Source organism: Vidua chalybeata, chromosome 4 (genome assembly GCF_026979565.1).
Source record: "Vidua chalybeata isolate OUT-0048 chromosome 4, bVidCha1 merged haplotype, whole genome shotgun sequence".
NCBI classification, from domain to species: domain Eukaryota; kingdom Metazoa; phylum Chordata; class Aves; order Passeriformes; family Viduidae; genus Vidua; species Vidua chalybeata.
In genome coordinates, this window is record NC_071533.1 from 47,151,237 (window position 1) to 47,163,369 (window position 12,133).

The window sequence follows — 12,133 nt, forward strand, 5'->3', positions numbered from 1 at the left end:
AAAATATTGAATAGATAATTAGTGCTTTTTGAAAAAGTATTTTTTCTCAAATTACTTGCTATGTCCTGGAGCAAAGGTCTATTTCTGGATGCATCAATGGGCATCATCTCAGGGTGAAAAAAAATCCCACTGAAATTTAGCTGTATCTATACTGCTGGTGGAAGATGTGGGCAAAAAGCAAATGCTATCCAGCTTTGCTCTTTACTGGCAGTTGCAAGGCTGCAGCACAAACCAACCCCATGGGTAGCACCTGCGTGGTTTGCTGCCACAGAGCCCAGCTGCCCCCCAGTCCACCAGAGGACTAGCTCAGCTTTTGCCTCCAGGATGCAGTGGTGTGATGATAAGGGTAAATGGGGCAGGAAGATGGAGCAGCGTGGGATGATAATTTCATAACATTGTCTTTTCAGCGAAGACCTCCACCACCTGTTCCTCCAGTTGAAGAAAATGGGAATGAAGAGGAGGAGATTGTGGTAGCAATGTATGACTTTGAACCTACAGAACACCATGATTTAAGATTAGAGAAAGGTGAAGAATATACAGTAATTGAGAAGAACGACATTCATTGGTGGAAGGCAAGAGACAAATATGGGTAAAAATGAGTTCCTTTTTTTGTTATTCCTATTTTTGTTATGAAGTTCATAAGTCTATTTTTATATTGTAGAAGTTCATATTTACTATGTGTCAGCAAATAACTGCATTAGACCCTACATTAGGCCCAGGCTCTGAAATCTCATCCATATATTCTCACACAGAATCTAATTTTTGAAAGTGCAGTACTCGATAGACAGATTGCGGGACCCAAGTGCAAAGACAGTTGCAGAACTCGAAGCCTTTCCAATTATGTTTACTTCCTAATTTTATAGTTCCCCAATTAAAGCACCAGCCATCCTTTAAAACCTCACTAGACTGGTAAAGTATTCCCACTTCCCTGGGGAACATCTCATTAGGGAGCAATATGGTTAACATTTAGCTCAGCAGGCTCTGACTTCCAGACTTGAATAATCATCATTTTACTTAATAGCTGGATCATTAGGGACAATCTTTGAATAAGTTGAGAGAGAATTGCAGTGAGATGCTCTAATGACTACAACTTCACATTCCCTGTATTAGAATTTTCCCTGCAGTTTCAAAGATGAAAGTTTCCATATTTCAATATTTATCAGGTTCCTGTTGCCATATGTTATGGGTAATTGTGAGTTATCAGGCTGTGTCAGGCTCCACACATATTTCCCCTGACTGACTGAGACTTCTGAGTGCAGAAGAGTGACAGAGCAGCAGAGGGTTACTCACCTTCACCCCTTCTGCTGGTTTTCTTGGACACTTCTGCTGCCTGTGACACTTTTCTGGAGACACTGAAAATTAATGTGGAAATGCTGATGTGGAAAATTAGTTTCTGAATAACCAGTAGTAGAGTGGGTGGGTCAGTAATTAATAAATTACATTGAGAGACTTCTGGTAATTAGCAAAAAGAAGCAACTGTCTTCTAGGCGTGCAATTTTACATCTTTTCACTCAGATGATATATTATATATTTTTTTTAGAAAACAAGGATATATTCCAAGCAACTATGTAACAGGAAAGAAGTCCAACAACCTTGATCAGTATGAGTAAGTGAATGCTTGAATTAAAATCTGGAATATCATGAAATGAAACCTATGCTTCAAGAATGGCAATGTATTTTTTAGCATTTTGAAAGCAACTGTTCACATACGGTAGCACCAAGAGGTTAAACTTAAACAACTGAAATAGGCATATATTTTTTCAGATTCTCCTCACTGATTATGTTGGGATTTATAATGTAGAGTCAAGTCAGCGAGACAACCATCAGGCATGTAGTATTTAGGCTATCATGGTTAAAGCAAAAAAACCCCTCTTAATTTTCTGGTAGACAAAGAGAAACTTTGAAGGACATTTACCCATTTTAAGTGTTCTAAATGTTATTTTAGTGGTAAAGTGACATGTCTGTCCGAAGTTTGTAGCAGTAAACAGTAGAGGAGAAAACAGTTGAAATCACTCCAAATAAACATAAAAGATTGTTTATTTTGGAAGCTCTAGTTTTCAAGAAAATATGTAATTTGATGCATTTCAGGTTTCAATGTACGCATGTAACTTAACAGCTATAAATGTCTAGCTTTTTTTTTTTTTTTCAAATGCTTTTTCCAGTTGATGTTTAATTAGGGAGAACTTATTTAAGAACATCAGGGTAAAATTTAACATGATAACCTGTTCTTGATACTCAAACATTATCATTATAGGATAAACTGTTGTGTCTGAGAATATAGGACATACTTCATGACTTTTAGATAAAATGGAGTTGTAAGAAAATAATAAATAAAACCAAATTTCAAAGCTACATTAGTAGCTCCAAAACTTTACTCTCAGATACATATGGCTCCTACTTGCTGTGGTTTGTCAGAAGGCAGAATTTCATCTGGGATTTTGCCCTTAGCTTGACTAGAGGGAATTCTTTGTTGCTTTCTCATCTTAGAAACTCTTGCTAAGAGCTCTGCTCAGCTCTGGGCTGGGCTGCAGGGCTGGCAGAAAGGGAAGGAAGGAACTGGACTGCCTTATCTGGTCCAGCCAGTTTGTGCTTTTACCACCTTGGGGCCAGACTTCTGAGTCTCTGCGTAGTCCAGGGAGCATTACTCCAGGTCATGTACCAACTGCAAGAAACCACTGTCTCTAGAACAGGCAGAATCTGATTAAAGGCTGCTGTGCCACTTCCCTGCTTGGTTACTGAAATAACAGCATAGCTCAAAGCAACTGCACCACACCATTTGCAAACTGCCTGCTTTTCCTTTTTTTATTATTCTCTGTGACTGGCTGACATGCCGGTGCTTCTGTAGCTGCTTTAAGCTGCCCATGCAGCACAGAGCTCAGAGGTGTGCAGCCATGACACTTAATTCAGAGTTTCAGCCTCCCCTTTTCTAGCTGGGTCCTCCCTGGGAGCCCGGGGTTTGGAGATACTGAATGACAGAGCAGTCTGACAGCCAGCCCCCCGGGTGGTTTGACTGGTGTGCAGGCAGCTGCTTCCCCAGGGCTGCCAGCCCTCCCCTTGGGCTGCTCTTCACAGCAACTACTGCCATCAGCCTGGATGTGTTTGACAAGTGTTTTTTCCAAAAACTTACATCAGTTCCCTGAGTTTTATGGGCTTCTGTGGGATCTCCATGGATTTATTTCAGGGCTTTTTTATGCGACAACTGCACAGTGTAGTAGAGACTTACTTTTGCATGTTATAAATGTTCAATTCTTGATCTTCATTTATCATAAAATTATTTAATCTCTAATTTCATAATACTTTGCTTAAAGCTTTTTAGGTAAATCATGCACCTTGGGGAAGTTTTATTTACTGATGTTGTGTTGCAGGTGGTACAGTCGAAACCTGAACAGAAGCAAGGCAGAGCAGCTCCTCAGAAATGAGGTGAGCACATCACCCTTACAGTGTCTACTGTGAAATTCACTTTAAATACCTTTTTGAGTTAAAGCACAGGCATATTTTGGCAAGTGCATATCCTGGAACCAAGTGAAAGAATCATGTAGCTTAAAACCAGTTGCTCAAAACTGGCAATGTGCTTGTGTTTTAGGATAAAGAAGGTGGTTTTGTGGTGAGAGACTCCAGTCAGCCTGGCCTGTATACTGTTTCCCTTTACACAAAATTTGGAGGGTGAGTTTCTGTGGTTTCTCTGCACACCTTGTCTCATCTGAATCCATTTGTATCTGTATCCAAATTCATTGGCTGGGGGAAAGCCAGGAGAAGGCTCAATAAGGAAACAAGAGCTGCTGATAGAAAAAGCAGTTTCTCCACTCCATGGTTAGCTCCCATTTGGTTTAATCCAGTGTAGACCCTAACCCCCACCCAAAGGAGGAGGTTTTGCTCTTCCACCCCATTTGGTCTCTTCTCTCCTGCCAGCCTGCATTTGTGTCTGCATGTGTGAGCTGGACTGGGGAGCTCACTGGGCTGAAAATTAACCTTTTCAGGGTTAATATTCAATTTGATTTCATCACTGAGATGAGGGCGAGTTGCCAGTGCTTAGGATATTTGATATTCAAGCTGTTCCCAGAGCATGTGGTACTCTGCATCTCCCTTTCAGTTTACTTTTTCTTGTCAATGTGCTCCTCTTAAAAAATCACCACAAATGACATGATATTATTACTAACTGTTATTGTTGTTATCTTTTTTCCAGGGAAGGTTCATCAGGAATAAGACACTATCATATAAAAGAAACAGTGACGTCACCAAAACAGTACTATCTTGCAGAAAAACATCTCTTTAACTCCATTCCAGAAATAATTGAGTATCACAGCCATAATGCAGCAGGTAGATGGATTGGATTCTTTCTATCACTTAAGGTTGATTTGAAAAGGAGTTTGAGACATTTTATTGTTTTAATGAAATTTTGGGGGGTTTTGTGGATCCTTCCTTTTCAGGAAGTCATGAAACACTGCAGTTCCACATTATTTCAATAATGACAGTAATTTGAAAGGTTTTGTGTGTATATAAATATATATATGATGTATAAAATGTTATTTCCCCAGAGTAACAGAAGAATAATTGTATCAAGTCAGGAAAAATTGACTCTTAGCTCCACATAGTGCTTCTATCACCTGCCTGTAACCCACAGTAGATGGATAGGGATTGTACCTCCACAGAACACTCTCCAGGCCCTACCTTTTTACCTGCTGGTCACTGCCACTTGAAATAATCTAACCTTCCCATACAGCAAACAGTTGAGGAGTTGAGCAATTGAGGGGAACAGTAATGTGTTGCTTAGAAAATCCCTACTCCAGATCCATATCTGGTGGCTGATGCTGGTCTCTGCCCACTGTATGATGGAATGGGGAGAGTATAGGAATTGGGTTCAAGGCACAGATACTAATACTTCTTTTTTCCAAGTCTGTTCTGTGCATAAATGTCACTCAAGCTATGATTTCCAGATCTTTACATCAAACTCAGATGGCCCAGCATTTCCTGATGACATTGTGGAAAATATACCCCAAAAACATACTCCTGCTTTTCATTTATTATAACTGATTTTTCTACATATTCTTAATTGGAGTCTGCAGTGAACAAGAGGCTGAGTTGCTGCCTGGTGCTGTTTCAGAAGTAAACTGTCTCTTGAATTATCATTGACCCTCAGGTCTCGTTACCAGGCTGCGTTACCCAGTGACCCCAAAGAGGACGACGGCACCAACAACGGCAGGATTCAGCTATGGTGATTGCCTGTTATGTTCATCTACACTTCTTCTAATAATTTTATGTATGCTGAGATGCTACAATACTTTCTAAACTTTTTGAAAAGATCTGATTCTGTGCTGTGATTGGCTATATGAATATACACTGGTCCAAGCTGTACTTTCAAGACCCTTGCACAGAGTATCAGCATGCAAAGGCACCACGTATTTGGTATTTTCCTCCATGCTTTCTGCCGTGGATATCTTGAGTTCTGCCATATTAGAGAGCTGTGCCTTTGTTTCCTTCATTAGTCTCCAGCCTTCTGACTCAAACTTGACCGTTTGATCTTTGTTGAGGGGTTACTGTTTTAAAAGATAAATTTGGAATAGCCATGTTTCAAGCGTGGTGATGTGAGCAACCTCTGTGCGTTGGCGCAACTTTGTGGTGGCATTTTGTTGAAATCAAATCTGATAGTATGTAATTACTGGCCTCAGGAAAGTTTGAATTTTGACTTCTTTGTTGGTCAGGAGTAGCTTAAAGGTCATGTCCACCTAAAAGTTTGTTTTGTGATGTACAGAAGTATTCAGTTTTCATGTTAAATCTCAGACATTTTCTACCTAAATTCCTTAATTTGCTACTAATCCAGTTTCTCTTTCCTCTTCCCTATCCTCTACCAGCTCAGTAGGTTCCTTAACTGTTGTTAATTTGTTCTGGTTTATAGAGAAATGGGAGATTAATCCCTCAGAACTGACATTCATGAGAGAGCTGGGGAGCGGTCTGTTTGGCGTGGTGCGCCTCGGGAAGTGGCGGGCACAGTACAAAGTGGCCATCAAGGCAATTCGGGAAGGTGCCATGTATGAAGAGGACTTCATTGAAGAAGCTAAAGTAATGATGTGAGTTGTGTGGTTGGCACTTTGATTTCCACTCCTAGGCCTCTGATGCTGTATACTGATTATAAATAAACTCTGGGGGAGGTGGTATTTCTGCAGTTTTGTGTGCTGGAGAACTTGCACTGGGTGGAGGAAGTAATAACGACATGATCTCAATCTTTTCAGGAAGCTAACACATCCTAAACTAGTTCAGCTGTATGGTGTGTGCACACAACAGAGGCCCATTTACATCGTGACAGAGTTCATGGAGCATGGCTGCCTTCTCAATTACCTGAGACAAAAACGGGGAGTTTTGAGTAGAGACACTCTGCTTACTATGTGCCAAGATGTATGTGAGGGAATGGAGTACCTGGAAAGGAACAGCTTTATCCACAGAGACCTGGTAACATCCCATTAGGCAATACACTCCTCTTTGAAATTTTTACTTTTGAATGTACCTATTCCTTTTCAAAACGGCCTGTTTGTTTACAGCTGCTTCTGTTCTTGCAGAAAATTGAGTGGATGAAGTTGACTCTTTATGGTCTAGTCAAGTCTCTAAAACTGCTCTGTACAGAAAATCATGAGAGATTTTTCTCTCCCAAGAAAATGGAATAAAATCTCTCTGAAATGTTTATAAATAGTAGCAATTTGTGCTGATATAATAGCCTATCTCCTTTCTCTATTGTTGCCATTTTCACCACACATTAATCCCTTGAGATGATAATTTTTTTCCTGGTGATCTTTCACACAATAGTGTGGTTGTGAAAATGGTACTATCAAGAGGAGATGCACATGTTCTTTTTATAATGAGAATACACCACTGAATATGGTAAATGGCTTAACTTGCTAAGCAGTGAATACAAAGACATGATTAGATTGCTGTAATTTGTCTGCAAGAGACTCCAAGTTTTCATCCAGCTCTAACCATTCCCACTGCAGGCTGCCAGGAACTGCTTGGTGAGTGACTCAGGAGTGGTCAAAGTCTCGGATTTCGGAATGACAAGGTACATGGGAGTGTGCAAAAGCATTTATGGAGATTTGGAAAAATTCACCTAAGCCTTGTACTTAGCCCAAAGGCAGCACAGACCAAGCAAAACTGCATACAAAAATGTTCTTTTTTGACCTCTCTATGAAACAGCCTTTGATGGGGTTTGTTTTGCCTTTTCTTTTCTAGTGCATTTAATGCTTACTTGTTCTGTGTTGATTTCCTTACTCATTTTAAAAAAGACAGAGCTTCTGTTTCAGAGAGCAGAGCTGCTGCAAAGATAATAGTTAAACTGTATTTTGGTAAATAGATGTTAGAAAGAGGCTGTTCAGTGAGTTTGGGATTCTCTTGGGATAGATGGTTCAGAGTTGTGCTAGCTGAAGGGCTGGGAGATGCTGAGATCTAGAGGGGGGTTAATTTCCTGCCCTTGTTAGCACCTGCGTGGGTGATGTGTTGGTGAGGCAGTGGTGGGAGCAGCTCTTCCAAGAAAGGTGTTAAAGCACCGTGGTTTGACTTCTGACACATCTCTGTGTTGCTGAGTTTCTATGTTCCCTGTCAACTGAACTCAGACTGGCTGGTGAAAAACAGAATGCTTAACTTGCAGGAGGCCTAGACATGTGTTGTATAGCTAATAAATCACAGGAAAGAACTCTGAAGCAATATGAAAAATGAACAGAGCCGTGGCTGAAACTGTACTGTAGTAGTGCCCAGGGAAGCTATTTTTATCTTGTGATGCTAACGCTCATGGCCATTAGGTGGCAATATGAGCTTCTAATATTCCAATCCAAAGCTAAATGAAAATTTGCAGGTTTGGACGTTGACAGAAGGATATCGTGTCTCTCTCTCTTTTTTTTTTCTTTCTTTTTTTTTTTTTGGCTTTTTTTTTTTTGTTTTTGTTTTTTTTTAGGTATGTCCTTGATGACCAATACACAAGTTCTTCAGGGGCTAAATTTCCTGTGAAATGGTGCCCCCCAGAAGTTTTTAATTACAGCCGATTCAGCAGCAAGTCAGATGTCTGGTCATTTGGTAAGATATTAATCATGGAAAAAAAATGTATTTTTTATATTTTATCTACAGCAGTTAAGCTCCAGTTATTGAGAAGGATTCAGACATCTGAGAAGAAGCTCAGAGAAACCATTTGCTATGGTTTTATTAGTGATAAAGTTCCACAGACACATTTAGTTCTGTTATTAATTAAAACCCATGCTACTGGAACAACACATTTTCAGTGATGACACATGTGAAAAGTGTCTAGAATATGGATCTCAAACTATTTATCTATCAGAAATCCCGAGTCCAGGGCTCAAAATAAACACATATGTTAAAGAAGTTAGTTATTTTCTTTTTTTTTTTTTTTTCCCCAGGTGTTTTAATGTGGGAAGTATATACAGAAGGAAAAATGCCATTTGAAAAAAGCTCTAACTATGAAGTGGTAACAATGGTTAGCCAAGGACATCGCTTGTATCGGCCCAAACTGGCCTGTAAGCAGATGTATGAAATGATGATGATGTGCTGGCAGGAGGTAAATATTTTATATATATATATTTAATTTTTTTTTGTCTTTGAATTGAAATAAAGGTTGATCTAGAAACAGCAGTTATCTTCTCTAGAGCAGTGTTCTGAGTGCATCCAGGTCTCTCAGCTATTCAGGTGCAACTGAACTAGAGCTCTGATAAAATAAAACATTGAAGAAATTTCTATGAAATAAATGAACTGTCAGATTAAGTATGTGAAGGCATTTAGTAACAAAATTAAATCATTTCTCATTTCAGAGTCAGAGAATAAGTTGATATAAAAGAGGCATCAGAGATTGACATCCGAAATTCTTAGGAGCATGAACAACTTGCATTAAGAAAGATTGGAGCAGTTCATTGGGGAAGGGTGGGGATGGGGAGGAAAAATAAAAAAATGTGTAAAACTATGCAAAATAATGAATTATATAAAAAGTGTAGTCCAGAAACACCTATTTATGCCTTTTGCAAAGCATAAAGAAAAGGCGTTGCTTACTGAGAGTGAGTGACACATCCCAAAATCCAGACAAGGAAATATTTTTACATTTAATACCTAATGAAATGCTAAATTCCTCACCAAAGAATGATGATATGTCCAGCAATTTATCAAAATCAACACAACTTTATTGATTTCTGATCCCAGCTGTGCATGCGTTTTATTTCTAGAAACCAGAAGAGCGCCCGACTTTTGAAGAGTTGCTTCATGCAATCATTGACATTGCAGAGGGTGAAGATGCTTTTTGAAAAAAGGCAGCAGCAGCACAAGCAGAGAAAATAAGGCACTTCCCAGAGATATGTGGCTTCACAGTTTCTTTTTAAGATCTTGATCCTGTAAACTGTTGGGTGCTGCTAAATAAACAATGTGGGGAACCTGTAATACCTGATGCACTCCAGATCAAGGAGAGTTTTCCATGTTGGGAAATGAGCACAGTATCTTCAGCAGTATTAGTAATCTCTATATTTTCTCTGAAAAGTCAGCATGGCTGTAAAGTTCAGTTTTTTATGGAGGGAGAAAATGTGGCCAGAGGCCAGGAACCTTGTTTATATTTAGTGGGTTGGGTTCATGTACATACAGTCCACGTGTGGCAAGCACATACGTCTACAACATCCACGTTTTTGGGTTTCTCTTTACATGGGCAGTAGTATTAGTAGTGATTTGCATTCTTAAAAATGGAAGGTGTCTATAGATGGCTTTTTACTGACACTGAAATGTTTCCAGAGATTCTCCAGAAACATTATTTTTCTTGGATTATGAGTGTTTAGCAAGAAGACAAAATGCACCTCATTCATTTGTACGCAGTAAGTTGTTACCAGCTCAGTTTAGCATAACACTCTAAAAGCTGTGCTTCATGAGCCATGATATGCCTGGAGTCATTGGTTTAGCAGAGACCTCCCATGCTTAGTCTTCATGTTACTAATGAAAAATAAGTCCAAGATTCAGCACAACTGGCTGTCAGTGAACCATAGTACCATGTTTTGGATTAATTATAAAATAATTTATATGCTGTATGTACTGTAAATATAAAAATTGAATGCATTTATTTATATAAAGTGGGGGGGTTTTGTCTTGAAATGTTCAAGCCAAATTTGTCCTTCCTTCACTTAAACACACAATTCGCTACAGGGGGCTGTAAATGAAAGAAATTCTCAAGTGTGTTTAAGAAGGGCTCATGTTTCTGTCTGTTGTCTGTACATACCATGATTTAACTTTTCTGTTCATAACAGAAGATATCATACTGCATGTGTGTGTAAATAAACTCAACGTTAACTATTGTTTGGAACCGACTAATTTGTAGCCTATAATTTACTGTCAATGCATCATAAGTCAAACTAATTAGTCACATTAATATGGCTTTATGTTAGTGCATGTATATATATATGGATATATAGATATATACACTTTGGTGTGTATATATACATCCTTTCTCTCTCTCTCTCTCTCTCTCTCTATATATATATATATATATATATGTGGTAGAATGAATACATATTTAAATGGATTTGGCCATGATGAAATGTTCAGCATTTCCTGATCTCTCCTTGGAAGTTACATGCCCTGTCCCCTCTGCTGGAGGCTAGCATCTCCACAATCTTACTGAAGCCTACTTCAGTTAACCTGACTTTGTAGCAGTGCATATGAGGACTATTTGTACTCCTGTTTCACTGTAGTCACCTTCTGAGGAGCTCTCTTAAATGTTTTTGTTTTCTGTTGTTACTTGTGCTGTTGTGCCATATATAATAGCAAATAGATTGCACCAAAAGTTTTTTTTTGCAAGTAGTCAGGTAGAAGCATGGTGAATTTTATTTCCAATGAAATTATTAAGAGTAATCATAGTTAACTTAATACATTCCATCATTCTGGCATCGGAGTATTTCAGTGATCAATTTTAGAGATGTTTAGATTCCCACACTGCTTTGCTTAATGTATGCCTTTATGTTCAAAATGAGGAGGCCTCCTCTTTCTTGGAAGAACTGCTTTCCTTTTCTCATGCTATTCTATTGAAAAGCTACAGATTGCCAGAAAAGGTTCAAATGCCTCTTTACTTCATGGCAAAGTCTCAGAAGATTATTCCAACCATGCAAATCAACCTGTCAAATTGCCGAGTCCAAAACCACTCTCCTATCAATACCAACAGCAAGTATTGTTGAAAGGGAAAATCTAGGGGTTTCTACTCTACCTAGTAGAAAAAGTAGTGGGAAAAGCAATGTGGAACATTTAAGGTAAGCCAAGCACATCTTTCCTTCCCTAATTGCTCCTTTGAGCCCCACATTCTCTTAAGATCCTCCAAAGTATGATGTTGCTAACTCTTTCAAGGGCACATCATGTCATATTTCCCTTAAAACCTAAATGAAGCTTAGGAAAATCAGAAGATTAATTGCTTGCAATGAACCTTAAGCCTATTTCTTTGCAATAATTAAATATTTATCATTAATTTGTATAATAAAAGACACCCTTACTCTGTGAACTTTTGGCAGCAGTTTTCTTGGTGGGTGGGTGCTTTGAATCTGATCCTTTCACCTGTCTCTTCCCAGAACCTGAAGATAATTTCTGCCTACTTCGTATTGGGCTTGATACTTAGGATGTCAGGAACTCTGAGGCACCCAGTTTCTAGATGAATTCTTTTCTTTTACTTGAATGTAGCCTTAGGTGGCTAATTTTAGAAAGGATCAGAGCACCTCTCAAGGCAGCTGTGTTGCTGACTCTCCTGGTGTCTTCAAAGGCAGGCTGAAATGCTGCACTATCCTTTCTTCTGGATGAGCTCACTTACCCTTAAGGAGCTTTAGCCCTTGCTCCCATTTTTTATTGTAACTGAATTCTATCAAATGTTGGGGTCAAAAGTCCATTTGAACAAAACCATTCTGTGATATACATCTGCTGTGGCTTTTTTACTTTTTTTAAAAGAAATACTTACTAAGTTTAATAGTTATAACAGTTAACAGACCTATAACAGTTCAATAACTTTTTTTTTCTATAAAATGTTTGATACTAGAAAGCAAACAATTTTTTCTCCTTTTACTCTGGGTATTTTTTTTTTTTAAATAAAAGGTAAGTAGGCGTGGTCAAGCAATATTTGTGGTTTACCATGCTTCATATC

The 12,133-nt window shown here is 38.7% G+C and overlaps 1 protein-coding gene across 1 annotated transcript in view; it reads left to right on the plus strand.

Annotated features, from left to right (window-relative positions):
- The window catches only part of TEC (tec protein tyrosine kinase), a 43,801-nt gene extending 33,481 nt beyond the window's left edge, over positions 1-10,320 (plus strand). Inside the window, exons 7-18 of the mRNA XM_053940895.1 lie at positions 408-589; positions 1,541-1,606; positions 3,366-3,420; positions 3,584-3,663; positions 4,184-4,317; positions 5,138-5,212; positions 5,894-6,065; positions 6,228-6,444; positions 6,981-7,045; positions 7,934-8,052; positions 8,391-8,548; positions 9,204-10,320. Of these exons, the coding sequence (XP_053796870.1) occupies positions 408-589; positions 1,541-1,606; positions 3,366-3,420; positions 3,584-3,663; positions 4,184-4,317; positions 5,138-5,212; positions 5,894-6,065; positions 6,228-6,444; positions 6,981-7,045; positions 7,934-8,052; positions 8,391-8,548; positions 9,204-9,281 (1,401 nt within the window). The 3' untranslated portion in view covers positions 9,282-10,320. The remainder of the gene's footprint in view (positions 1-407; positions 590-1,540; positions 1,607-3,365; positions 3,421-3,583; positions 3,664-4,183; positions 4,318-5,137; positions 5,213-5,893; positions 6,066-6,227; positions 6,445-6,980; positions 7,046-7,933; positions 8,053-8,390; positions 8,549-9,203) is intronic.
- The last annotated feature ends 1,813 nt before the right edge of the window (positions 10,321-12,133 follow it).